This window comes from Nipponia nippon, unplaced genomic scaffold, assembly GCF_047370975.1.
Source record: "Nipponia nippon isolate SJK-2023a ecotype South Korea unplaced genomic scaffold, ASM4737097v1 scaffold_9, whole genome shotgun sequence".
NCBI classification, from domain to species: Eukaryota; Metazoa; Chordata; class Aves; order Pelecaniformes; family Threskiornithidae; genus Nipponia; species Nipponia nippon.
The window spans coordinates 6,103,576-6,130,849 of NW_028262413.1; the positions used below are offsets into that span (position 1 = coordinate 6,103,576).

Here is a 27,274-nt window from a genome sequence, read left to right on the forward strand (position 1 = left end):
GAATTAATGTTTTCTTCCATTTCCTGCAGCAGAGGAACTGTGCCGCTCCTGTATAGCACTGCACATGTTCTGCCAGTGCCAAGAATGCTTACACCTGAGAAAGAAAAAAATGAGGGAGTGTATACAGCTTTCTATGTGCATAGTTTTATACACGGTATAGAAATACTTTCCCCAAGAAGATGGCAGCATAGAAGACATCTGATATACTACAAGCTATTAAGTTGTCACTAAGTCTACACTGTATATCTTCCCTCGAGTGCAATTCTTGGATGTTTACCTTTTTTAAAAAACTGGTTATATTTTACCCCCCAAAAATTCCCTGCGAAAATGAAGATCAATGGTGTGAGTGGAGAAGTGTAAATATTGTCTAGTGGAAAAAGCAGTCAATGCATAAAAGTTATTGACAACAGCTTGGGCAATACAATGATTTTCCACAGAGATGAGACCATTTCATCATGAAAAGTTCGATAACAGGAAAATATTCATTCTGCTAGGGACCTGCTATACAGTATTTTTCACAGATTTTCTTTGTACAACAAGCTGACACGCAGGACACTAGTATGAATTGCAATGATAACGTGCTTTTTGATTCTTAAATTTCAGAAGTATGCATGATCAACAGCGCTCTGCTCCTGTGTGTGGGTTTATGTAGGGAGCTCTCGAGCACAGAGGCCCTGTGGACCGGGTACTTGGTTCTTGGAGAAACAATCCCCTGAAATCCACAGAAACTTGTGTCCAAGGGAAGCAGCAGAATGCAGGATGCCAGCAGCTGCTGACAGCTCCCATGAGATGCCAGACCTGTGAGCACAGATGCTCTGTCCACAGTCAGGAGATGTGTCCCTCCGCCTACTTTCTTAGCGAGAGAAATGGCTCTGATTTAATGCAGGCAGACATTACTTCTGAGCCCTAAAATGGAAAAGAACATCAGAGAAACGCACAGGACAGCAGCAGCACAGACAGGGGACTGTGGGCAGAGATGTGATGGGACACTGGCAGTGCCTCCCGTGGAGCCAGGCTGCCCCTGCCTCCCTGCCCTTCATATAGACACTGACATCCTTGTCCTCTCCAGGATCTGGGGGCTGCCCTACTACAAATAAACAATAATGCAATACGTAATAATTACATTACAGTGTAATAACGCTATTAATGCTCTACTGGAAACCAGGCTTAATAGCTAAATAAATGTACTTAGAGACCTGATCCATCAAGCGCAACAAGTCTTGGAACCATTTAGGTGTCTGACTTGAGACAACCACATCTGAAAAACATTTACTTTGGCCTCTCAGTGGCTGAATTTCCACCAGTCATAAAATATTACACTTCTGCCTGGTGCTTTGTAAAAGGCATTATGCAGCTGCAGAATACAACTGCCATTAGAGTATGGCCAGTTGTGCGCCATCCGACTCAGCTGCTGGGTCTCATTGGGACGTGCTCGGTACAAAAGCCATGAAGAGAGGTGCACCAGGGTTGTCTGTCTGACAGCCATTCCCCACAATACGTTTAAGTATTTTTCAGGCAGTTTCTGCTAACAGCCCCCAGCTCCATTGCATTGTGTGGGGCAGGTACGCATGGAGGGACCTCTAAGGTAGTTGGCACCATAGCTCTTAACTACTTGAGTTTCCCTTAAGCAAAGGAAATTACACCTAAGCGTTCTTGGGCTCATAGGACAAAGGACTGGTGAATTAAGGTATTTAAGTTTTGGAATTTTAATTTCTTTTTGGAGAGAAGGCAAATTCCTTTCTGTCAAAATAGCACCCATCCTGCAAGACAGCAAATTGCATCTTTTCACCGCAAAAGTGCAGGAAAGAATAGGTAACGCAATGACCATGTGGTTTCCTCAGGCCATATCTGTTTTCCTTCTTATAACAGGCTGAGTGATTTTTTTCTATTTCTGCTAAAATGCAGAGGGAGTTAAGGCTGCAATTAAAAACCAAATATGAATTAGAAAAGCAAATAGAAAATAATGACATATATAAAAAAACCCAGGCAAGCACACTGAGCTACAGCATTTCTTCAGCAGCTTGGGCTTTTTAAATATATTTCCTTTGGAGAGGGTGGTTCCCTCCTATCACAACAAATATCTTGAAGGGCAGGAAACTGCCAGCAGTGGCAACAGCAATATATGAAATTACTTCTCGATTCTTCATATCTCCAGTATGCCAGCAACTGTAAATCTACCAATGTAAAAGCAGTCTGAACCTGCTGGGCTCCAGTTGTGCTTACTGTAGTGTAGAATGGCCAGAAACAAGAAATGAATATATAACCTAGTGACCATGCTTGTGCCAAGCTCTCCTCTCCCCCCAGGTAATCGGTGCACTCCAAAAAATTTTAGGAAAAGACCAGTGCCTGTAATGGAGCTGTTTGCTCCTTTTCATTCATTTTTCAAGTTTATGTTTTGTTGCGAACCCACCCATTCCACCATGATGAAGTGATGGGGGAGGAGAGGTCTAGAGCCTCCTGATGCTAAGGATGGAGGTGTGTAACGGGGCTTTTAAGGAGGCAGTACTCCCTCTCTGGCAATGCACTACATGTTATTGTGTTGACTTTGCTTTTACCCCAGGTTTTGGCCATGGGGCAGTGATGTGAGGGCTATCACACCCCTCTGCTGCATAGAAGCAGCCAACAAAAGCATCTCTCCTTCTCTTCCGTCTCATCCAGTCCTCACACATCCTCTGAGGAGGCTCTGGGGGATTCTTCCTCCAGCTGAGGAAGAATGGCAGAAGACGACAGGGATAGGATGCCTCTTTCCTGGCTGCTAAAACAGGGCTGTGACATTTAGGGGAGAAGGAAGACGGGCAGGAGGTCAGCTCTCTAAGCATGTAGCACTCCCTCCCTCCCTCCCTCCTCCCCGGCACACGGCAGTGGTGCAGCCCGTGCTTCAGGGGCTGCAAGCTTCGCTGGGGATTAATATTCCGACCTGCCTGGAGCAAGCAAAGCCAGGCTCTAGACGCACAGAGACTAGGTCAGCAAGGCACATGCTTGTGCTCACACACATTTAGGAACAGGCTGAGACCGTATTGGAAGCAATGAGACTTGAGCACAGAGCTAAAAACTTTGCTGCATCAGCAAAGAAAGGTAGGCTCAGGGTGCGGGGCTCACCCAGGCACCCACTCTGCCCCCAGGCAGCTCTGTCCAGAGCCGTCAAGCACCATTCCCTGCTGTGAACCCAGCCAGCCATTCCCAAGTCACAGCTTCCCAGAATTTCAGCTTTCTTAAAGAAATAAAGAAGACAACCTGAAATTAGAAAGGACATTTCTCTTCATATGTCCAGTGGGTTATCAACATTAGAAACTTAAATTAAATTAATAATACCAGATTAGTACTGCAATGGAAAATTAATTCAATCTTTATTTTTTTAAATAAAATTCCTTTTATGCTGTTTGTGTCACTGTGATATTAACAGTGTTGAAGCATAAATCCTTCCCTCCATGAAGCCAGCATAATTGCACGCTGCGTGCTAGCTATTCTATTCACATCGGAAATGCATCCTTAAAACATTTCAGCTTAAGCCTTGTCAGTACTAATCCTAATGCCTGATGCTGAGATGTGTATTTTATTACTGTGTATAAATGAAAACGGAAAACCTTCATGGAGGATTACAGGGTGTAGTAATGACCTCCACAGCATTATGGCATGAAGATGTTCCCAGGCGCCAAATGGGATTCTGGGATAAAAGTGACATGTGTCTATATAACCTTGGCACCCGCTCCTGGTACACATGTACCTACCAGCTGTGGGATTGTAAACATATGTCCCTTCTAGTGAACTGAATTTTCATTTATGAGGAGGCTACAAACGAGGAGCGAGCAGGGGAGATGGATTTTGTCTGAGGCAGCTAATGGGCTCTCGCTTGCCCCTAGCTGGGAAAAAGACTGCTGTTGCTTCATGCTGTCACAAGAACGCGGACTGAGGGATGGCAGTGAAAACAAGAATAAATGGCAGGAGAATGAAAAAACGGAGGAGAACAAAGCTGGAGGGGAAGGAGAGAGGAGGGGGGAAGGAAGTGAAGGAAGACGCAGGAGGAAGAGAGGCAGCAAAGGGCTGGGGACGGGCGATGCGTCTCCCTGCTTTCATGTCCCACCCCTCCAAGAGGACTGTCCCTCCTGTGCCCTTTTAGGGATGCTTCAGAGAGGAGCTGTGACTGATCCACCCTGCACTGGGTTGCTCCAGCCCGAGTGATGGCTGTGCTTGGGATTACTCCAAAAGAACAGGGGGAAGCACACGTGGTGAAGGGGAGATGGGGAAGCGGGGAAAGAGGCAAGGCTTATGTCATCTGTGCCTCCTAAAAATGTCCCTCGCTACCTTTTCCAACAGCGGTGAAATAGAAGTGAGATGCTTTGAAGTCTCATTTTATTTGGCCCAGTTTTACTCTAATCTACCCTGAGCCCAGAAACACAGCTTTTCAATCTGCCAGAAAGTTGTTCTCCTGACCCTGAAATGTCAAACTGTTATAGGGGGCTGAATCCAAAATTGATTACTTCAGAGGTCAGACAATAGCCAGTTTTATAGTAATTTTTTTTTAAAGTCTTTCCTATGAACTTAAAAAAAAAAGAAAGGAAGAAACACTTTTGAAATAAGAGCAAGTAACCATGAGCACAGAGCTTTCCAAGACACCGGCAGCAGCTTTTTGCAGAGGAGGGGAAGGAAGCGCAGACCGATGCTGGACGTGGCGTCTGCTGCCCAGGGTGAGAGCGAGATCCCAGGGCTACAGCATGCAGGGCACATTTTGAGCCCAGTACTGGTAAACAAACACAGATTTGGGGCCGGTTGGCTGCCTTGACTGACTCCCAGTTCATCATGAGCTTACCCCTTGCAGACTTGCAAAGAGCCGTGTGCCTTTTCCCTCCACCCCACAGCAATCCCCAGCGGCTTCGGGATTCGTCCTGCAAGATCCGAAGCTGCAGCAGCCACTGCCGAGCCGCTGTGCTCACTGGGGAGAGCCCCCTCCTACCTGTGTCTGACAAAACTCCCTCTGCCAGAGCCCCTTATTCAAGTTCCCCTCGAGCAATGAGAAATGCCCACAGGAAGCGTTTGGATTACTGTCTTCAGCTATTAGACCGTCGCAAATACTGTAATCTATGTTTATTCTCTGTAGTAAATATGTGCTCTTGCTAAATTTCAGCAATTACAAGTGCTTCATCCTTTTCTTTAGCCAGCCAGCAATATAAATACATGTAATTAGTTAACACCCCCTGCCAATTACAACATCTGAGGAAAGTATTGCTGAGATTGTTGGTCCTAATTATTTTAATATTCAGGAGAACCACTTTAATGTAACAAGATAATTACTCATGGATAAGGGTTTATGAGAGCTGCAATCCTTTTCTTTATTTACTACAGTGCAAGCCTGGGCCTAGTTAAATTTCTGGACACATTTTCAATTTAAGATTAAAAATTGTAATTTGTGAGAAATCATCAAAGCACCACATGTCGGAAGAAAAATAACTATATGCAATCTCTGTTAACACTATAGCAAAATAAATTCACTGTGTATTACATGTGATTAAGAGTGGAATCTAAGGGAATCAGTTTATTTCTTTTTAAAAAGATCATTTTACATGTACTGAATTGATCAGCTATGAGAAAAGCCCTGTTCCTCATTTCAGACAGAATGTGAGTTGTCCTTTGTTAATCTAGCCTGTATGCTTTTGTAACTATGTAAATCCTCTTTCCCCGCTAACAGTCAATAGAAAACCTGAGCTATCTTCTCTACTGCCTATCTGAGAAATCCTTAAATCAAATTTCTGTTTTTTGCAGTGTGACCATCAATGGAAGAGTTATTCAGCTGAGAAAAGGTTGGTCTCGGTATCTGTTATATGTTAATATAATAGCATACCCAAAGAGATATCCCACAAAGGTTTTTCATATGCTAAATCCCAGAAATAGATGCATGTATTCATTTAGAAAGAGTTTGGCCAGGGCTGTTGAACAATAAATTGTGTGTTGTTCCCTTCATGCGTGTTCAGAAGGAAGCCCTTTCTTACCATGTCCCCAAAGACAGCTTTAATATATATCCAGTGAAATATTTCAATGTTTCTGTTTCTCTTTCTGTATTTGTATTCATGGAAGTACAGCCTGTTTACAGTGGAAGCCCATTTTCAAAGGAAATTTTCCTTTAAGAAAGTAATTTTCCCCTAACTCCCATACTATGTATTTGCTTGGTCTCTGTACAATGCACTAGTGGGAAAATAGGAAGATGAGAGATCAGTGTCACTGCTAAATATCTCCATTTGCTCCATGTGTAAAGAAGGCACCTGATGATGCAGCTCTTGCTCAGGAGGACAGACTGTACTGGCTTGTGTGTTATCCCTACCTAACCATTTGACTTTAGACTTGGGAGATGAATAGGCCAGACACCATCTAGAAATATGAGCTAATCATCAGTTCTACTCCTTTCACTACTGCCACCACCGAATATTAGAGCTAACCTTAGGTGCAAGAGGTTGGCTGCTAATTAGGTGTTTAAATATTAAGGAATAATTTAGAATTTGACAAAAAAAATGAAAATGCCAGCATTGTCCATTACTTTTACTCTATAATCAAAGTAATTTGGATTTATTTACCAGAATATTTGCTACTTTTACAGCAGACTACCAGAGAACACAGGAAAAAACCTGTCTGAGTAAATATATAGTAACAGAGAGGGAAAACAAAGCTGCTTGATTTAGTGAAGCAAACTTTGCCTTTAGCCCAACAAGTGTGCTTTAACTCAGTTGCAAGAGTTATAAAAACAATGCATATCTAAACAGTGGTGATAAATTAGTGAAATTAATCCAAATAATAGGCAAATGTTAAGAGCCACATATGTAGAATGATTGCAAAGTTAGATTAATTTAAAATAAAACCCCGGAGTTATGTAACCAATTACAAAAATTGCATTTAACAGTAAAAGAACAATTAAAAACAAAAAAATGCCCTAACCCCAGACATTATGTGCTGGGAACAGAGACAGGGCTCATGCAGAACTCGGGGATGAGCTGGAAAGCAATTGAACAGAAAGTTAGTCTGGTTTTACTGTGTTATGGAATCAAAGTGCTCAAATATGGCCTCATAATACACAGATGAAAGGCTCGTTTCTCCCCAGATGGGGCTCAGTAATCAGATATAGAAACAGCTATTTTTAATGAAGACCTGCAAAATCATCAAGGCTTAGATGTTGCTGGCTGGGATAAAGCAACGGGAGGCAGACGAAGCAATTTGCTAATCTGCCTGGTGGCACAAAGTCAAGCCCGATCAACACATTTTTCATAGCAAATCACATTCCTTCAGTAAGGGTGGCCCAGAAAGGCAGCCATGCCAAGCAAAGGGGGAGCCTCATGCCAACTGGCACGCATGCCCCTCAGGTGGGAGAGCCCAAGCTGCATTACACAGCCTTATACATTAAAAGACGGAAAATACCCACTGTATTTTTCAGTCCATCATCCTGACAAAATGTTCCCATCAATTCATCTTTTTTTTTCCATGTCTCCTGTCCATTCTGTTTAAAACTTTTCCAAGTGGGGGTATTCATTTGGCATGCAGGCAGACATCCCGGTAATTACAGCAAGAGTGAACATGTCTCCCTTAACCCCATATTTTCCATTACACACACCACATATTCTTTGAATTCAACATTATCTGATATGCAAAGCCAACGCCATTTTTTAAAATGAAGTACTATCTTCTAGTGGTAAATATTTTGAAAAGTGGTGGCAGAGAAGATTTACTTATCTTGTAGTACACCAGAACGCTAACCCTGAAGCGTAAAGACACCAAAGAAACAAGCACCAAATCCATAATAAAAATCTTAGTGGAACAAACGCAGTCTCAAACAAGTCAAAGAAACAATTTCTAATGAGACAAATTTGTGTATTTCCACACTAAGCAAACACATGGTTAAATTGCTGTCCAAACCAAGTTGAAGTTTCATACGAAAAGACCTGCAATGTGCAGGTTCTCTGCGGTACCCACAGACACAATCTATGCCCTAGGCACCTGAGATTCACCATCATTCCCCACCTGTTGTAAAAAAACTCTGCAAGAAAGAACCGCTGTCAGATTCCTGGCAGAAGCGACATACATTATTCTTGGCAAAACAAAGTCAGGTTGGTCCTGCCAGAACAGAAACAGAAGCATGAGATCCTGGCAAAGCAAAGATAGTAGTAGAACTCCTATTCTGAAAAAAAAAAATAAAACAAAGCAAAAAGAACTTTACATAATTCTTGGCAATGAAAGTATATTGTGTGGGTTTGATTTCCTGACAAGACAATCTGGCATTTGCAGACAAATAATACCACACAGACACGGGCAACCACTCAGCTCATGCTACAGAGTTGCCAGCCCACCACAAAAGCAAAAAAGCAAACATAAAACCCACACTAGTTCCGCAAAACCATTTTTGTTTCTTTGTGAATCCTGGCCAAGTTACATATCTCATGCCCACAACAAAGCAAGTCCGTCTTTCCCATGAGTATGTTCTCTTAGGAGTGGAAAATGAGGGGGGGAGGAGGGTAATGCATTATACCCTCATTTCAGCAGTGGCATGGCTGTAATACTCCCATAATAAAGAAATGAAGAAACACAGCTAAGTTTCACAGAAATGTTAAGCGCTATTAGCAAAAGTCAATGTATGGACTTCTCAGCCACAGCAACCTCAAATCCATTACAAAATAAAGTCATCGCTATGAGAGATAGAGGACATTACCAAATGTCCATTAGCAAAGGCCAGTGAACTGCTATAAGTGGGCTGTCAAGCTTGCAATGAGCAAAACTCAGTATTTGTCTATAACCTCATTTGAGTTCAGTCTTCTTCTGACTCACCTGGGTAAAAGTCTGGCTTTCAGACACCCTGTTCAGGCTTTTTCTGCTTCAGATTAAAATCTCCCTACTGATACTGGATGCCAGAAATAAAAAATAAAAACGCACATACAAAAACATTGTTTTGATGATGGTTTACCTTACTGTTGGCAAGATGTACTGTTTTCACACTTGCTACTGCTTCCTTGTCCGATATCTATGAATAAGGCTGAGGATGTGTGAAGGAGGAGAAACCACAGAAACCCAGCAACTTACAGTTTTGTACTGAAATAATCTTTGTTTTTCAATTCTTGGTAAAACAAATAAACTAAAAAGGAGGCCATAGCATTTTTAGCATACTGACGATTAGATGAAACCAGCCTTTACTGTGAAATAAATGCTTCAGTAGCCAGAGCAGGGAAGAAGCCCTACCAGCCAGGGACCCCAGCAAACTCTGTCTGAGAGCTCAAGTCAAGGACTGTGTCTTGGTTTGTCTTCTGACCTTGCTGCCTCGACGAAGCCAGCAGAGCTGCCCTGCTAGAACCCCCAGCTCGCCCTCCCTTTTGTCTTGTACACACCTCAAGGCAGGAGGGCGAGAAGAAACACCAGCACTACAGACATGGGTCTGAACTGAGAAACCGCGAGGCATTCAGCCAGATTTCTTCAAAGAGCTGTGTTCAATCTAGAGAAAACTCTTTGCAATTGCGGAGGTCCTAGTAAGGAGCCTCCTTACTGGTTCTCAAAGTCCCTGAGATTTTAATCTCTGCTTCCCACGGTTCAATGGACTGCAGCTTAGCTTTATGCATATCAAAACTGCTAGTCAATATAACTGCTATTTTGAATCACCACAGGATCAAGCCCTCACTACAAGTCTGTTGCCAGGTTTTCCAGGCCCCTAGCAATGAGTTACCCAAAGCCATCAGAAGCCACAGACATTCACTAAACAACATTTTCTTTCTTGGTGGGTGGGTGGTGGTGGTTTTTTTTGTTTTTTGGGGCTTTGTTTCATTTTGGTTTTTATGGTAGCTAAATAAGCGCAAATACAGCGAAATTTTGCCATCTAAGCCTTCAATTACCTGAAAGCCTTCCTTCATGGAAATTTGAAGACAGATGTATTTTTTCATTCCTTACAAACCCCAACAAGTTGGGCTGACTGTTAAAAATTATATTTTAGAAATAAGTAAAACTTAAACAACTGAACAATACTCCTCAGAGAGACAGAGGGTGCAATTTGCCAGCACATAACACACAGTCTGATAATATACTCTTCTGCCAAGAACTCGCAAACCCCACGGTCTGATAAAACAGGATGCACAAGAGTGTCAAGAGTCAGGCCCAGGAAATTCCTCTGTATCCCTGACAGCAAAAGAGAGATGCCAACAGCCCAAGGGGAGGAGCTCCATCACTTAGATAAAGAGGAAAGAGAGGGTTCAGCTATGTCATGTGTACTCACTGGAGAATTTTTAATTCAAGAGTCTAGTTTAATGCCAATCAAGATTAATATATCTTCGCACTGGTTTAAATAGGAGCGGGACTGGACTCCAAGGAGCCTGTGTGAGCACAGATGTCCTCAGCTCCCAATGCACTGAACAGAAGCTGGTGGTCTGCATTCCCACAATCAGGCACTAACCACCCCCATATGCTATCGCTGTCAAAAGTGTTAAGCACCTTCAGAGTTTAACATTAACTCCTGATACAGCCAGAAATGAGTTCCCAGCAATAATCTGCTCTGCTTTTTTTTTTTTTTTTTTTAATCTTGCTCTAATTATTAAGGAGCAAAACACTGATGAACAAGACTGATTGCATATTCTAAAAAAAGTACCACCCTCCAGCTGCTCTGCTGGTGAATCCCCTGCTTGCTGCTTGTTGGGATTTACTCTCAGCCCGTTGCATCCGAAACTAATTACTGCAACACCATCCTCAACATTAATTCCCTTCTCCTCTCTGGAATCGGAAGCAATATGGTACATTCAGAAGATAATTTTTCAACTCTCTTCCTAAAGGGAAGATCTCAGCTGTTCAATGGAGATAACAGTAAATGAGTCACCAATTTCAGAAGGTGAAGCTTTCTGACGCCCCTTTATCAGAAACCATTGTCCGGAATTTCAGCTGGTGATTTAGGAAACTTTTTTTATATGAATGTCACCAAGACCTAGAGAAATCTGTCAGCTTTCTGTGTGGTCTTAAAGACAAATTGCAGCAATATCTTGTCAACCAGCTCTCTTAAACTTACTTCACTGCCAATTCTCATTGCACCTGTTTCACTATTAGTTTTTCTCCCAGAAAACATTTTGCCCAACTTCCTTCAGCAATACTTGCTGGAAATTAACTATTTTTCTTCTTTTTTAATTAAGCCCCTTTGTTTTCAGCGAGAAGAAGCACTTATTAAATGATCAGAATTATCAGGCAGTTGTATTTATGGTGCAGCACTATTAAAAAGAAAGATTGTGCCGTCAGGCCCCGATACATCGGTGAGATGCCCTGCCACAGTTGGTTTCAGGAAGGAAAGCCACCTCTTGCCACCTGCCTGAGCTCACTCCTGTCACCTTATCAGCCCTGTTCCTGTGTCTTTCTGGTCTCTCCACTCTGGTGCAGCTGCACCTCTGGTGCACCTAAGCATCCCTCCCATTAGAGATCCTCAGCTCACACTTCAGCAAGCAGCAAATGTGCTGCCACCCACCTGCTCGCTTGGACGAGGCATCTGAAGAGTGGCTTTTTAAGAGACAGAGCCTTTAGTCCAAGAGATATTGCTATAGCAAATATGTACTCATACATTTTCTGCTATTCAACAGGATGCTAAAAATAAAAGGAAATGAAAAATCAGTAATTCATTCAATTCAGCAAGCAGATGTAACTTGTGCCCTTCCACATAGACTTCCCTGTGCTAAATATTAATCATAACAATTAGACCTTCTACTAGTTGACATTGTGCTTACTCAAATTGCTGCAGAGCATTAAGACTCGCTGCTCGAGTTCTCTGGTGCCTGAACTATTGCATTGCTATGCATAGCATTAGAAGAATTAAACAATTCAAAGCTGTACTGTTATGACCAAAGTGACACAGCTGAAGCAGTTCTCAGTTTCTGTGTGCGTTCTCTGAATACAATCTGAGTCTTTCTAATAATACGTTCAAAACATTTATATCCTGACAATGCATTTTAAAGAAAGTTAGAAAAGCAGCAACAAGATAAAACCAAACCCAGCTGAGAATCAGATCTCCCCAGTCACTTAGGTGAAGATGAGAATGAAAAGCTGTATCATTTGAATAAAACTCTAGTCCAAGTACTCTCAAGATCTATCTAGTTTGTATCTTTTAAGCTATCAGGTTAAAATGAAGAACTGTTTGTTTGGCCCCTGTTTTTCCATTATGTTGACTGAGAGATTACGTTTGGCACTTGCCATGTGTGGCTCTCTGATATTTGAAATAATGCAGCCAAGAAGTTTTCAATGGATGAAACTGAATGAGAATAATTGAATGAAAGCAACTTTCATGCAAGTCCTGGAAGAAGGGCTATTTCTGTTGGTTTTAGTCTGATTAGGTCCTGGCCTGAAGCTTGAGTCATGCACACATCCTCTGTCCAGGCTGATTTTGTATCAGTGCTGCCCTACACAGTCCCTCACGTTGACAAGCCCTTATTAACGCTGTGCACAGAGACAGTGAACAGCTGTATTGCTCCAAGAGGCAACATCCCACTCTTTTTGTTGCCCCCTTCCCTAAGTTCGTGGGCTGTGCAGATGAGTCACTGGCACCTTGAGATGACTCTATTACATTAGGGGCTGTAATTTCCCCCTGTGTAGCCCACTTGTGCTTTGAGCACAGTTTTCATGCCCACGCTTTGGAACAGGAGAGCTGCAGAGCCGACAGCTGAGCCGAGAGCGAGCTTTGACTGTGAGGATTAGAAGAAATCTGCAACATCGTGTTTGCAGTATTTGTACTCCGTTGTTCCCAGAGATAATGCTTTCGCTTTTACTTGCAAGATCTTTGTGCTCCCCACTACAATCCAGGAGAGGAAATCTGACTGTAAACCTTTTTGTTCTATATTATCATTTCATGTTGGTTTGGTGTGTTAATCAAAGTGTCAGTAATGGCTGCAAAGAGAACTCATTCAAGCCTCAAATGAAGAGAAATCTGAGCTTTCTAACACTGGCACATTTTCCAGTGGATAAGCTTTTTCATGAAGTAATTATTTCATTTCCCAGAAAGATTACTGATTGCATCACACTGGGAAAAACTAAGAGAGGGGCCCTTTATCTTCCCCATGTTTCTGCAATTCTTGTACAAACTTATACTTGTTACCATGAAAAATGACAAATTTGCCATCTGATCAAAATGTTAACAAGGTAAGTGTCAGTGAGATGGATCACTGACTGTCACTGCAAGCCAGAACATGAGGATACATTGATATTTCTCAATATATTCACTGCTTCCCCAATGTTCGCTAACAACATTTCTACTGCGAGTGTAATAAATCATGCAGAAATAACAAGCTGCATAGGATCTCTAGGATATGATAGATTTGTCGTAATAGCAGTATCTGCAAGGTAGAAAACAATTGGTAATGATCTATAGAAAGACCTAATCAACTGTCATTTGCTATAATGTGGCAGATGAAGCAAAGATATGAAATCCATAACACTTCTTTAGCCACTGCCCTCCCCTAGACATACACACGCGTCAAGTGGGGAACAGTAAAAAGAATGAATGAGCTTTGGGGTCGCAGAAGTAGAAAAGAAAGTTAATAGCATGCCCTGGATGCAATCATTAAATTATACACTGCTGAACAAGGCAAGGGATAATCACAGAAGCTGCACAGTCCTGTAACAACAAGAAAGGCTTTTACCAAGCCTGCTCCTCCCCCTTTGCTTTATTTCTTTTTCATCGATTTCAGTAATTTAAAAAGTACTTATGTCAAAGTGAAACCAAATGCAAGTGGGGCTGGCTAACCAAAGGAAAAGCCCATCCTAAGTTCACAGGGGATCTCAGAGGACTGAAGGCAAGGTGTGCCAAGGCTCTCTAGGTATTTTGTGCAGCTCCAGAGTTCAAAAACAAATGGCTGTTTTGCATTGGACTGTGCCAGGTCCCAAACTGACTGCCTGAGGCTTTAGTGTTCCTTTGCCTGCTCCCATGTGGGAGTGAAACACCCACCTTCCAGCAGACGTATGCAAGATGTGCAGTTTCAGTTTGCGGAAACACAGAAGTTTATCAGAACTACTTTCCAAGGAGTTCAAGTGCTGCCTAGGGTTAAAGCCTAAAGTCTTGCATTTTTATACATTGAAATCCCTTCTCCCTATCGCATTCTCCATTGCCACCTGCCTGCAATAACTTCCAGGTCAAGAACTAACACTCACCTATTAACCCATAAGCTTCCCAGGTTACACAGACTGTTCTGCACAGATTTCTCTTGCTAGACACATCAGGGAAGCCTCTCTGGAAAACAAGGCAGTGTAGTGCAGGCAAGGGGAATCTTGGGTTTAAAACTTCAAAAGAAAAATTCAACCTGTTTTTATAAGGTGCAAATGAATCTTCCCTTCCCTTTCCTTCCCTTGCCCAGGGAGGATGGTGGAATAATGGCTGCTTTGTGCTACTTTGCTTGCAAATCCCATTTTGCTAAGTGAATGAGTTTTGGGAACACAGGAATTGCCATGCTGCCTCAGCACAGCGGTGCTCTGCTCCAGCATCCTGCTTGGCAGCTGCTGCAGGGGCATGTGCAGGAAACCTCCTAGTGGGCAATTATGGGAAGACCTGTTCAGCTCCAAAATTTTCCTCCCAGCCCCCTATCAGTCAATAAAAATTGGCACGTCTTGAAACATGGAGGTTTGTCTCTTCTCAAACACTTGTTTCAAGTCCTTCCCGATGTTTGTAACTTAGCATTTTCCATATCAGAGAGTTTGCTAAAAGCCATATTTTCAAAAGTCCTCATCTTCCAGCTCGGTGCTAATCAAAGCTGGACAGATTTTGGAAAGGGCTCAGCAACTTGGTGAAACGGAACTGCTGAGTTCTTTTGGAAATCTGTCCTTAAAGGGTCACAACAGGAGCTGCTCTGTGTTGAACAGTTTTGAAAATCTGTCCTCAGTGGGAGGTGCTAAGCCTTTGGAAAGCTGGTGCTCGACACTTTTGATAATCTGGCCCCAAATTAAGTAACAGGGGCCAAATTATGTGATTTAGAGGCAGAAATTCCCTACTGACAGCAGTGGAGATTTCAACTCAGCAATGAATGGCTCAACAGGATTCCGGAATAATAGAGCCATGAAAAGTGGATAGTGCAACAAATAAACATCAAAGGGTAGGACTTTCCTTTTCAATCATCTTCCCTTGCGCTCTACATAAAAGGGCTGAAATATTCTGACATGAAAGAGGGAGAAGGAATGGTTAACTATATAGCCCTGCATTTCCTTCTAAAATGAAAACACAGCATTTTTTAGGAACGGAGCATTCATGTAACATACAATTGGTAGTTTACACAATATATAAGACACTGGTGGTACTTGGACTAGTCTCCTCTTCATATGCAGGGACACCGAAGAGAAAAGAGCTTTACATTTCTCCAGTTCTTTTCCACACTCGGAGCAAAGTTTTCTCAGTCGAGCTCATCTCTCTTTTGCCTATGAACAAATGATCTCCCTCTCTCTCCCTTAGATATTTTCAACATTCAGCCACTTCCATCCACAATTCTGATCAAAAGTGAGGTTGCACACAATTATTTGGATTGCTTGTGGCATTTTTGACCAAGAACTTCAGGGGAACTTACTGGTACTCAGATGAGCTTGGCCACCGCAGAGCTTGAACTTCAGGCAATTTCCCCACATTCCCATGACAGTTTTGGCCCTTCTTACTACCACGATTAAGACTTCTGTCCTTCACTTCTGCTGGAATATCCAGTTAACAGGTTGCCTGTGCATTTAGAGGGGTAGGCTTGAGCATGGAGCTAAGGAGGGTATGTATGTTGTGGGCTCAATTGGAGTAGATCATTTCCTTCATGGCTTCAGGTCTCTTCCAAAGCCCTCCACAGAAGACTGTTATTCACAGGTCCCTGTAACACAGCCTGACGCAGAGGCACACAGGTTTTTTGGGGCCACAGGAACAGCCTGTTCACAGAAGCTGAAGACCCCATATTGGGAGGACAGTGGGAAGGTATCAGGGTTGCATGCTGGGGAGAAAAGTTGGGCATTGGACTAGTTATCAGAACAAGGTTATTTAGCAAGTGTTAATGGCAGCTTTCTGTTGCAGAAGTTATTCGTCTTGGTGAAACCATGGGGTAAGGCAGAAGAGATGGAGACATGGAAGATACTGCACACTCCTTCCCCCAAAGGAACGGAGCGAGGCAGAGGATGAACATTTTCATTTCACCAGAGGAAAACTGGTTATCAAGATGTAATTTGCTAATAAATGCTGTTCCATATAATTAAAAGAAAACAACAAACAAAAATGACTGTGGACCAGCAGGAAACAAGAAACTCTCCACAGAGAGTGGCAATTCAGGGAACACCCACCACACGGCCCACCTTCCCCATTCTCCCTCTAGAAGTAGACCCATTTTATACATGATGATTAAGGCACTAAAGAAAAAAGTATTAACATGATTCACATGTTGAAAACAAGGTTATTAGGAGTAGGGATCATTTCAGCACATTGTTCTCCCTAATAAGCACAGCAACAAGTAATTGAGTTTCAGGCAATCTCCAAGGTGGTGCTTTGTAAAGAAAACGGAACTTGGCATGATGTCTACTTTTCCTTTAATTACATTGCCCTAATGAGCAACTTTCTTTACTCTCAGCAAATTTATTTCTTGAGAAGAAGCAACAGTAATAAATGCGTAAAAAGGATCACCAGGTAGTACCAGAGAAAAAATATCAGCAGCTTAAAATGACAAGAGGTTGCTAAAAGTGGTGGAAAAACACCAGATTGTTCCCAGCTTCATTATGTTTACTGCACTTAAAAGTGGAGTAAAGGATGTTAATCAATGGAGCACGTTATCTAACCTGGGAACTGTCCTTGTTCTACTGTTATTTTCCTTCTGCACATGTTCATGAGAGCAACCCAGAAACACGAAGTGCTGATACATCAATCCAAAGCTCCTCTGCTCACACACAGCAGAGGGTAATTCTGCCTTATGCCCTTGTGCAAGATGACAGGAGAAAATCACATGCCAATAACATCCTACTGAGTGTCAATACCGCTCACCACAACCTAATAAGATGGATAAAAGGCTGGCTCTTCCAAAGTCTTTAAGGCATTTAGACATCTGAATCTTCTTGAAAGTCAATGGCAGGCAAGGCCCCAGGTGTTTTGCTTATCTTTTTCTAGAAAACTCCACCTGAGAATGCACTTATGGCAAAGGACTCCCTGGATGTGCCTTCCTGGTGTAAAAAAAGCTGGGACACTCCATCTATGTGATCATTCTTACAATTTTTTTCCCTAAGCATTTGCTAGGAGACACCACACTAGTGAAGGTAGACCCCCAGCCCTAGTAAAACCACTCTTATCTACAGGTGGGTGAACACATAATCTCTTGTTAAAATACCTGATGTGTCCATCTTCAGAGAGTAGCAAGTGCTACAGCTCACAGGCCTTTGTTGAATTAAGCCAGTGTACTCCCCAGTGACAGTCTGACTGTAAATACCAGCAGTATTATTCTCCAGAAAAAAGCTGAAGCAAAGTTCTTTAGAATCATCCAAGTTTTCAATGGGGTGCAAAGCTGGGGAGCACATCCCAGCGTATCTATTGGCTGCCTTAGGGCCACAGTTTCCTACAAAGAAACATGAACTTCATGTTTTGGATTACTCCATGTAGCTGTAGATGGATGACCAATCCACCTCCCTCCTTTTGCTTGTTCAGAGATTCTTGGATGTATCTGCACTCAGCAGCTTTACCCTGATTCACTCCATAACTTCACAATGACCCTTCACCTCTCCGCATTGCACCTGCAAGTACTATCACTTAATGCACTCACAGAGCTGGTAGGAAACTTAATCAACATATGTAAAAAAAAATACTCTGAAGTCTCCAAAAACAGGCACTTCAGATGTAAAAGTGTGAATGAAATTCTCTTCAAATAGAAAATTTGAAAGTGCCAGTGGAAGCAGACACCTGAGACCTTAAGTGTTTATGCAGCTTTATGTATTGTTATTTCTTCAGTAAGACTGCCAAAGAAATGGCAGGGGTACGGGAAGAAAGTATGTTAGCACTTAGAGTCTACTCCTAAATGCATTAAGTGCAACTATTTTACTGAGAAAAAAATCAGGAGGAGAGCAGAGTCCCTTCTCCTGGGGAACTAATCTCAATTACTGCTCACAATCATGCTTCAGCTGAAGAAAACCCTGCATAAGTCCCCTTCTGTACGTGATCTGGCAGTTGTGTGCGTTTGCCACTTCAAAGACACTAATGTAATGCACGAGAATAGACTTCTTCCTTACAAAAAGGAAGAAAAGTGATTGTTCGAAAAAAAAATTCTAAAAATAGGCCTTCCATTAAAAACTCTATTTATTGCAATACCTTCCCACTTCCACAGAGATTACAATTCCTAGAAGCAAGTTGCCAGTACACAGAAGTAACTTATGTAGGCAAAAGGGAGATGCAAACATTTAGTTGGATTTGCTTATACGTTTACCACAAACTCATGATCAGTTTTTGCAATTAAATGCAAGAAGGTGTGCTTTGCCTGCCCCGTACACAATGCTGCAACTGTCCGGGCAACGTGGGACAAAGGCTGCCTTATTTCCATGCTTTCCCTGGTTATTGGAATACCTGTGCTTGGATAGCTATAATTAGGTTGCAACTCAGTCAAGCGGGATTTTGAAGCTTGCTTTTTCTTGAAGCAGTAAATGCCGCTGCTCAATGTGAGCACCAATGAACACTTTCTCCATTGTGCAGAATGCAAAAGCTGAAATTTGGGGAAAATGCTGCACTGCACTACTTGAAACCCTTTCAGTGGCTCCCTGCAACATGGGGAGGCATTATCAGCCAAAAGAAGTTGTTAGCACACAAGTTAGTTGTCAGAAAGATAAAAGATTCCTATACATGGAGAATAGCAACATGAGCCGTTTTTGAAAACAGATCATATGCTTCCTGTAATTAATTAAATTTTGAAGACATTTCTTTTTTGCCCCCTAAGGAAATACTTAGCTCCTCTCTTCTGAGCATGTGTTCTGAGCACTCTTCTGAGTGTGTGTTTTAAAACACACACTTAATTCCACAGAGAATTAACAATTCTAAAGACTTTGCCGTGATATGGGCATTTTAAAGCTCCCGGCAACGAGACATCACCCAGTTAAAGCACTTCACTCCCCCCACCCTGACGGGCACCTTGTGGTTCGAAGCTGGGAAGTGTGGTCGCTGTGGTCTGCTCGTGGCACTGCTAAAGCCCACCTGCCCCTGCAGTGCCACGTAAACCCTGTGCGGGGTTATAAAAGCTATCTAATAAATTTGAGGGCTGGAGAACAGTAGGAGAGAGGGGAGCAGATTCTCACATCATCAGGAGGGAAATAGACTTTTAAAAAGCCAGTTGTGTCTGTGCACAACAATGAAGCTTTATGTCTATATAAACTGACAAGTCAAATTGCACTCCTGGGCCCAATTCTCAACATCAGCGCCATTTGACGGTGATAGCTCGCCTCCTGCCTCTGCAGCCTAATGGCTCAGTCTGCCAGGAAGGGCAGGCAGGATGATTAAAATAAGCATTAACAGAATGGTTTGGTGATTAGCTTCTCCCTCTCTCTTTTTTTCTTTTTGCTTTCTCTTTTTTTACATATAGTTTTGTCTGCCAAAGATTGCTAAAGCCTTTTCTTCATTAGCAGTGTACTTAACAAGTGTAAATTTAAAGTATTCATTTTCTTAAGGCCAAGGATTAAAGCAATTAAGGAAAACTGCTGCAACCTAGCACTCAAGTCGATCCTTAGCATGGAAAAGAAACAATGGTGCTTAACATATTTAAACAAAACCAAATTGTGTATAATTATCCTAACACCCTGTCAAACTAAATTTTCACTCTGCTGCAATGATTTGTTAAAATCTCCTTTCTGAAACTGAAATAAACATTTTCTTTCCTGTATGGGAACAGGTCTGCTGGCTCTTTGGACTACCTTCATGGCAAAAACATTGCAACAAAAGCTAATGCCCACTCTTGTTCTGTACTCAGTTTACCATCAGCCTTCTTCCTGATACTGTATGGGCTTAATCCCTTGCCCATGGGAGACCTGAGCCCTTGCCATCCCGGCAACTGGCCCATGTGCTTGCATCATCAGGACCCAAAAGAGCAGAAAATAATTTTGAGCAAATGTGTCTAGAAAGGGAAGCCATATTCCTGCAGTATTTAGCCTAAATAATTTTGTACCTTTGCCTTTCACGCACATTAAGTCCTTCTTAACATATGGCAATGATGGTATAGAACGGGGCCTGATCTATCTTTCACAATGAATTTTTTAGCTACTATTTTAAATGCATGAAACTGAGATTTGCCTATGATAAACTCTGTAGCTTTTTTGCCAAACCACAAGCTGTAATGTAAAGTGTTGTCTTCTACAGAAAGAGGTGAGGTGTTAACTGTGAAACCACAGCGAGCTGGTAACAGAAAGGTGTTAGCTCTGGAGCCTCAAGGATGGCAATTTATATTTCAATGTTGTTAACTGTTTCACTGATGATTGTTGTAGCAGAAATACTGAGCAAAGGCACAACATAATCAGACCTACCTCAGAGATCTAGATGCCCAAATCCCATTCATTTCTGTGGAAAATAGAAGGTCCACAAGTTCCCACAAACACTAAGTTTATGAATAAAACCCAAACACACAGCTATAGCATGCTACAATAGAAAATGTAAAAATGCAGCATTATTCCTCACCTTAGAGGGGGTGAAAATAAATACTCCATGTGTTTCTGATCCCTCCACTCTGTCCATATGTGTATGCCTATAAGTGTATGTCCATAAAGCGTATGCCCATAAATATATATATATGCAAATGTAGAAATACCTGTTTATTAAAAAAGAAGTATTTTTTCTTCAGACTTTATAGTTTCCACTTTTGTTTTAATAAATAATTTCACATTTAAAAGTGCCTAAATAAGAGGTTTGGTGATTTTTGTTTCAACTTAAACTGTCAGCATGTCATTTTGGTTTCTGAAAACTACAAGTATTCAGTTCTCTATTTTCCACTTCAGGATTATTGGTAGTTTTTTCTAACTCCCTTTCAGTTCAGCTTCCTTCTACACTTTTATTTCCCCAGAAGAAAAAAAAAAGGAAAACAGTGGGCAAATATATAAAGGAAAAAGAAAACATACAAGACAGAATACAAGCACATATCTGGAAAGCTTATTTCTCATATCTATATATTTTTTCACTCTTTTGACATAAAGAATAAATGAACTTGACCTTGCAGATATTGGTAAACCCATCCCATCAGACTTTTATTTACTTCCCAACCAGAAAGAACACTTGGCTCCATTAATATACCTCCACCTTCATTTACAGAAGTCATATTTAGAAAGTGACAGATATCATGGCATCTGAATCACTGAAGCTGCTGATTCAGTGCTGGGTTGAGCCAACGAAACTGCCAGCAACAACCAGTTCAGATGGTGTCTCCTATAAGATGATCACTTCCCTGGTACTCGAACCTCCGCTGGACAAAGCTCAAAATACTGTGATCCACATTTGCAAGACAGCAGATAAAGGAGCTTCTCCAAATTACAGGGTACAAAGAGCTCTCTCCTTGTGGGATCACAAGCTAAAACCATAGCATCTTTACATAGCTGCATGTGGGTCAGAGGGTTGGATCACTGTGAGCTGCTGGTCATATCAGAACCAGTCCTATGGATTGAGAAGGGACTCTCCAAATTCTTGCTATTGGCAGAACAAATTGCTGAAGTCATCTGTTGTACAGTGCATTGGGTTTCAGTGTGATTTGGTTTGGGGCGTATCAACTAGATGCTCCCATATGCTGAACCTTAAACAGAATGCAAGGGAATATTTCATTTTAAGTTTATGGCAACATTTGAGTTCAGAGAAGAAAAATCTCTCTTTGGAAAATGCCAACTCCCTGATAGCTTTGTTTACTTTCCATCTCATCAATTCCAAAAAGCCGAGTATCTAGGATACTAATGGGGCATGTTCTCCCCACCAGCATGAGTTCAGCTTACACTGTGCATCAAAGGATAAGCAGAAGTCTGGACACGGTTTTACCTCGGGGACTGGGAATACACAAGAAGTACCTGAGCAGCTAAGCAAGTCCAAGCACTGACAGAGTAAACGGGCCTGAGAGACCATGTTCACTTTAATCCCCCTATCGGCAACTTGTCTTTGGTTGGAGGCTCTTTGTCACTAAGTCACTTGCCAATGAACTACCATGAAGGACACAAAGGAGCAAATACACCATGAGCTAAACACAGTAAACATACTATAGAAGAGGCCAAGAGATCTTTTGTAATGGTCACAATAATTTGTCTCTGCTATATTATAGGCTAAATGTAAGTGATTTCTGGAAGCCGGTATTTTTTACCTACGAGGAAAACGACTGTAGAAACCTTGAGGCAGAAAAGGGTAAGAAGCAGCAAGAGCAGTGATGGAATGCAGAGAGACAGCCAGGCTAGAGGTCAATGAGACTACACGATGATATGTAAAATGCCAAATGTACATTACCTTCCAGACAAAGACTAGGTGTAAAGGGCATGTGTGTGATCATGAGGGATGGCTTCCTTAATGGGAACTCTTCTAACCACTTCTAATTTGTTCCTATAGTTGAGCTGATTCCACTTCTCTAGATCTGATGGAAGATATCAGTGAATGAAATGCTCCTTAATCACATCTGATTATGGTATCCTGCAATCTTAAAATAAGCACAGCGATGTACGCAGTATACAGGAAGGTCACAGAGATTTCAGGTATCAAATTAAGAAATGCCTCACAGGGTTGGGAAGGGCAGAAAATACCACAAACAGTGGGGTTTCCATCTAGGGAGATATACGTGATGATAGGTTGTCTCCCACTATTCCTGCTGGGCCCTACTGACAAATTTGTCAGTTTTGCCTTATGTAGGCTGGGTACATGCAAGAAGCTTGCAGGGTGTGCCAGCAGTCTCCAGGGGGTTTCAAATCATAATCACATAAAATATCATGGTCCAGAAAACAAATCATCTTGTTTAACTCAAAAAGGAAATTCATTCGATGGAAAAAAAAAAATTGTTTCAGGTCAACTCAAAATGACTTTTTGTCCGTTCAGCTACCAAAACCAAAACATAATTATTTGCATAGTTCTAGCCTCTACTGCAATACTCTCAGCTGGAAATATTCATGCACAGTTAATCTGACTTGCCCTGCTGGAGTCTCTATAAAATCACAAGACTCATGAAGCAACTGGGAAAGGCTTATGCTCCTTGGCTAGCAGAACCTCCTCTGATGCTCTGTCGGAAAGTGCAACATTGGCAAGACCAGGATAAAAGCCACAGCCTACTGGGAAAAATTTATTTGCTGCCGCATCAGAAGAAGATAGGGAAACAGACTTGTACCTGGGGAAAACAGCTTTTAAAAAAAAAAAACAAACAAACAGTTTAGATTCTGTGCTGCTTCCTTCCCTTTCCATGGGTTTACCCATGCAGGGTGCAAAGAAAGCAGAGTCTGGCCCCAAGGGAGTTCAAATGCAGCAGACTGATCTACCAGCAGGCTACAATATGTTCCCAGAAGGTGCAATGTGATTCTGAGGCCAAGGAACAGCCTATTAGCTCTGCATGCCATTAATTTTCATGAATAGTTCAATCCAATGCTCACAGAAGCTGTTGGGCATCTTTCCATTTTGTCTAGCAGGACCTGGATTAGGCCTTATTTATCTTTTCATTATATACCTTATCCTTAAGTAGGAAGCAGCCCAAACAGTTCAGTGCAGCTGTGCAGGTTTCAAGCCCTCCAACCAGGCTCTGTGCCCAGCAGCATGCAAGACTTCAGAGCGAAGACATGTCACAGTCAAAGCCACTCATGGAGAATTAAACTTCAGGCTTGTTTGACTAAACTTCTGAATTCACCACGGTTCCCCTGTTTTGCCAGCCTGAGGAAGCAGCCCAGCAGGTTCTTGAGTCACATGCCAAAATGCCTCCTTCATCCTCCCTGGAACTGGAAATGATTACTAATAGATATTCTTGCTGAAATGATTTAACATAATATGCTGAATGAGATCACCAAGTCAAAATATCTTCCCCTAAGTGTCTCTCTCTCTGCACGCCTGAATGCTAGAGGGGAAGGAGGACAGCATGAAGCGAATTCTTTTGCTGGCTTCTGCATTTTACAAAATCTCTAAGTAACTGAAGAATTCACCTTAGGAAGTTTCACCCAGGCTCATTACAAGAGGTCCGTGATGCAGGTTTGGCAGGCAGCTGGCAGATGGAGACACATGGGTTTGGGTTAACCTCTCTCATTCACACTTTCCCCTTTTACAGTATTTTCAGTGCTCTCCAGCCTAGGTTGGGAACTGAAGACAGGCAAGGAAACAAGGTGGGCGTGAAAGGAAAGCTGGCGAGGGGATGGGCACTCTTTGCCCTGCATGCACAGCCCTGGATGTGCATCACTGCTGCAGCTGCATCTGTTACAGCAGGCTGCAACCACCAAGTGAAACACAGCGTTTGGGGAGAACAGGGGTCTGCACCACAAAACACGCCAGGGATGCTCAGGGTTTTGCTGAGAGGCCAGGCTGCCCTCACCCATCTGAGTCTGTCAGCCTCAAAATTAACTTATTGAGGTGAGTACTCATAACAGCGGTATTGCAGACTTTTGATTCAGTCTTCCTTTCTGAGAAAGCCCCACTCTCTCTGGCCCAGTACGGCTATTACCTGCCAACCTAAAGTATGATGAATGTTATTTATATTGCGGTAATGGCTAACCACTCGGTGGAGACCAGGGACAGGCTGTGCTATGGACTTTTCAAACACACACTGAATGAGGACTGCCCACAGATGGCTGAGTGTATGAAACTGCTGAGACATTTCAGGATAATGTTCTTGAACACCTTGGACACGATGACCTCCAACAACTCTGCAGTGCTTGTGCTGACTGCAACAACACAGGGTGCCATTCTACAGTAAAGACTTCCATTAATACCAAATACTTACCAGTTACTGAGAACATGCCCTTACAAGAGCAAAAAAACTTGTCTACTTCAAAGCAGGAAACTCCTTGGTAGGAAGGCCTTTAATTTCCTTGATTAATAAATGTAAATATATTATTCTATTTCAAACCAAACAGAAAACATAGAGGAATAAAGAGGTATTCTGATTAGAAGTTTTCCTAACGTTTAGCTGCCAGAGTTTTGCTGTCCAAGAAAAAAAAAAGTGAATCAATGAATAAGAACTACTCGAGTTGGAGATGAGAAAAGTAATCCAGCAATAGTAAAACATGAAGGACCTGATCTTTTAAAAAAGCCTGTAAGACCAATTTAAATCTGACATGTGCATGCTTGCAGGATTAGGCTTCAAATAATTGCAGGAAAATACAAGAACTGAAAATTATACCTTTAGCTTTTCACTGCGGTGAGCGCAGAGGGTGGATAGCTAACACTCCCTGGGAAATATCCTCCCAAGAAATAGCCCCATAAAGGTGCAGAGAAAATACATCTAAAACATCCAATGCAGATTTTTTTTTTCATTATTAAGCATTCCCTCTGTACCTTAGAAAAATCATGCAGTGACTTCTTTCATATGCACCGAGGTACAGAAACCTAAAATATTAAGTGACATATTCCACCAAGAAATGCCTTAGAGAAGGTGCTGTGGAATAGGTGTCAGCCCCTCTTTTATCCCTTCTACAATTAATGTTCCAGTATTGAAGTTCTAAATATATATCCAGAAACCAGAAGGCATTAGTGTCCATCAGCAACCTTATTAAAAACCAAATGCTAAAGACATACCTCACCTTTAAGTATACTCTTTACACTTAAAAGTTGCTTTAGATGAGGCTATGTCAGAGCTTCATAGCCAAAAAAGCCTGAAGATACCAGAGCCCAGTAAACAGACTAAGCAGGGATCAACCTGATGTGCTTTTTTCTGTCTTTTCAATCAGATGGGTGGTCGCTCCCAAACCGAACGAGAGACATAAAGCACACGGTAAGAGACTGCAAGTACTTTCTATCTGTCTCAACTCTAGAAGTCTCCTAAGAGGACGGATGTCTCAACATCTGGGCATTCCCTTCACTGTCAAACGCTCACAGAGCAATGGGATTTGTCAGCAATCTGCTGAGCATATACAGATGACAACTGCAGAGCTTGGAGAGCTCAAAGGCATTTACAGATAGATAGGGGTTTGTGACAGATGTGTTGAACCAGAGGTGAGATCCAGAATCTGTGAAAATTACGCCCAGTAGCTGTAAAGCCTGTAGCTGCGGTAGTTAAACCAGGCACCACAACGTGCAAAATTTAGCCTGGGTGTGCTACACAATTACACGAATTGATTAAGGGGGGCTGATCAGCCTCCATGTCACATGCTACAAGGAAAAGGCTATTGGGATGATTTTAGAAGGTGGTCTTTGCTCCCTAAACTACAACTCCGTCTATCACTCAAATATATGGAAATGAAGCATTGTTTACAAAGAGGTTTTGGATTGTCCTAAGTACAGATTTCACGGACGATGGATTTAAAGCTCTCTCCAGCACCTACATCTCACCTAATGGTACTCTGTCCCTCATAGATTTTCAGCCTGTTGCCCTGCCATGATCTACATATCTTCCTAAATCTTTTACAAGATCTTCTTGACAAAGGGGTATGTCTTGTTGGTAAAACACAGGGAGGCATTATATCAAAAGATTTTTGCCTCACTGACGTAAGCTCCAAATGATTTCCAGTCAGCTGTATTTTCAATAATTTGTCTGTTTTGTGTTTTTCAAACTAGACTTATCCAGTTATGATAGTACACTGCTTAAGCCCCTCCATCCTCCAATCCAGCCAGTGATAGAACTTTGCATCAAACTTTTTATAGCGTCAAATGTGTTTTTTTTTTCCCTAGCATCCTAAAAAAAAATGAAATCTTTATCAGCTATAGTGTGTACAAAAGCATAAGTTAGCTCTGTGGTATTCAAGAATAGCTGGTTAGACTCTGAGGCTCTACATTCTTCTGCTAAAAGATATATTATCACATCTGTGTCTAAATATTTTTGCTTCCTATGTCTGCTAAAAGCAACACCTACAATTGCTGTAACTGAAAATGACAAGATAAAAATATTTTTCACCGATTTGTCACCCTTTTTCATTTAACAACATTCGATGTATAGTCTAGTTCATTAGCAGACTTTTGCCTGTTTGTATTTACATATAACAAGGGAGAAATAAATGTGTTAAAAGAGAAGAAAATGGAATTGTAAATACGACAAAAATGGAAACAGAGTTTGTGGGTTGGTGCAGCATCTAAAACCACTTAACACATTTGAAAAGGAAAAAATGTTAACTTTCAAGTTGCCTCACTTAACTGCTTTTAACTACAGCAGCACATAAGATGGCCACCATGTATTTTCATTTGATCTCCTTGCTCAGCCAT

The 27,274-nt window shown here is 41.9% G+C and overlaps 1 protein-coding gene across 6 annotated transcripts in view; it reads right to left on the reverse strand.

Moving 5' to 3' along the window:
• FHIT (fragile histidine triad diadenosine triphosphatase) overlaps positions 1 to 27,274 on the reverse strand; it is a 616,103-nt gene that overhangs the window by 60,080 nt on the left and 528,749 nt on the right. The window contains exon 7 of one of the 6 annotated variants that reach the window (XM_087744941.1): positions 817 to 906. The exons of the other annotated variants lie outside the window; for them this stretch is intronic. Coding sequence (XP_087601067.1) covers positions 847 to 906 — 60 coding nt within the window. The 3' untranslated portion in view covers positions 817 to 846. Of the gene's footprint in view, positions 1 to 816; positions 907 to 27,274 lie in introns of those variants that run through there. 6 annotated transcript variants of the gene reach the window in all.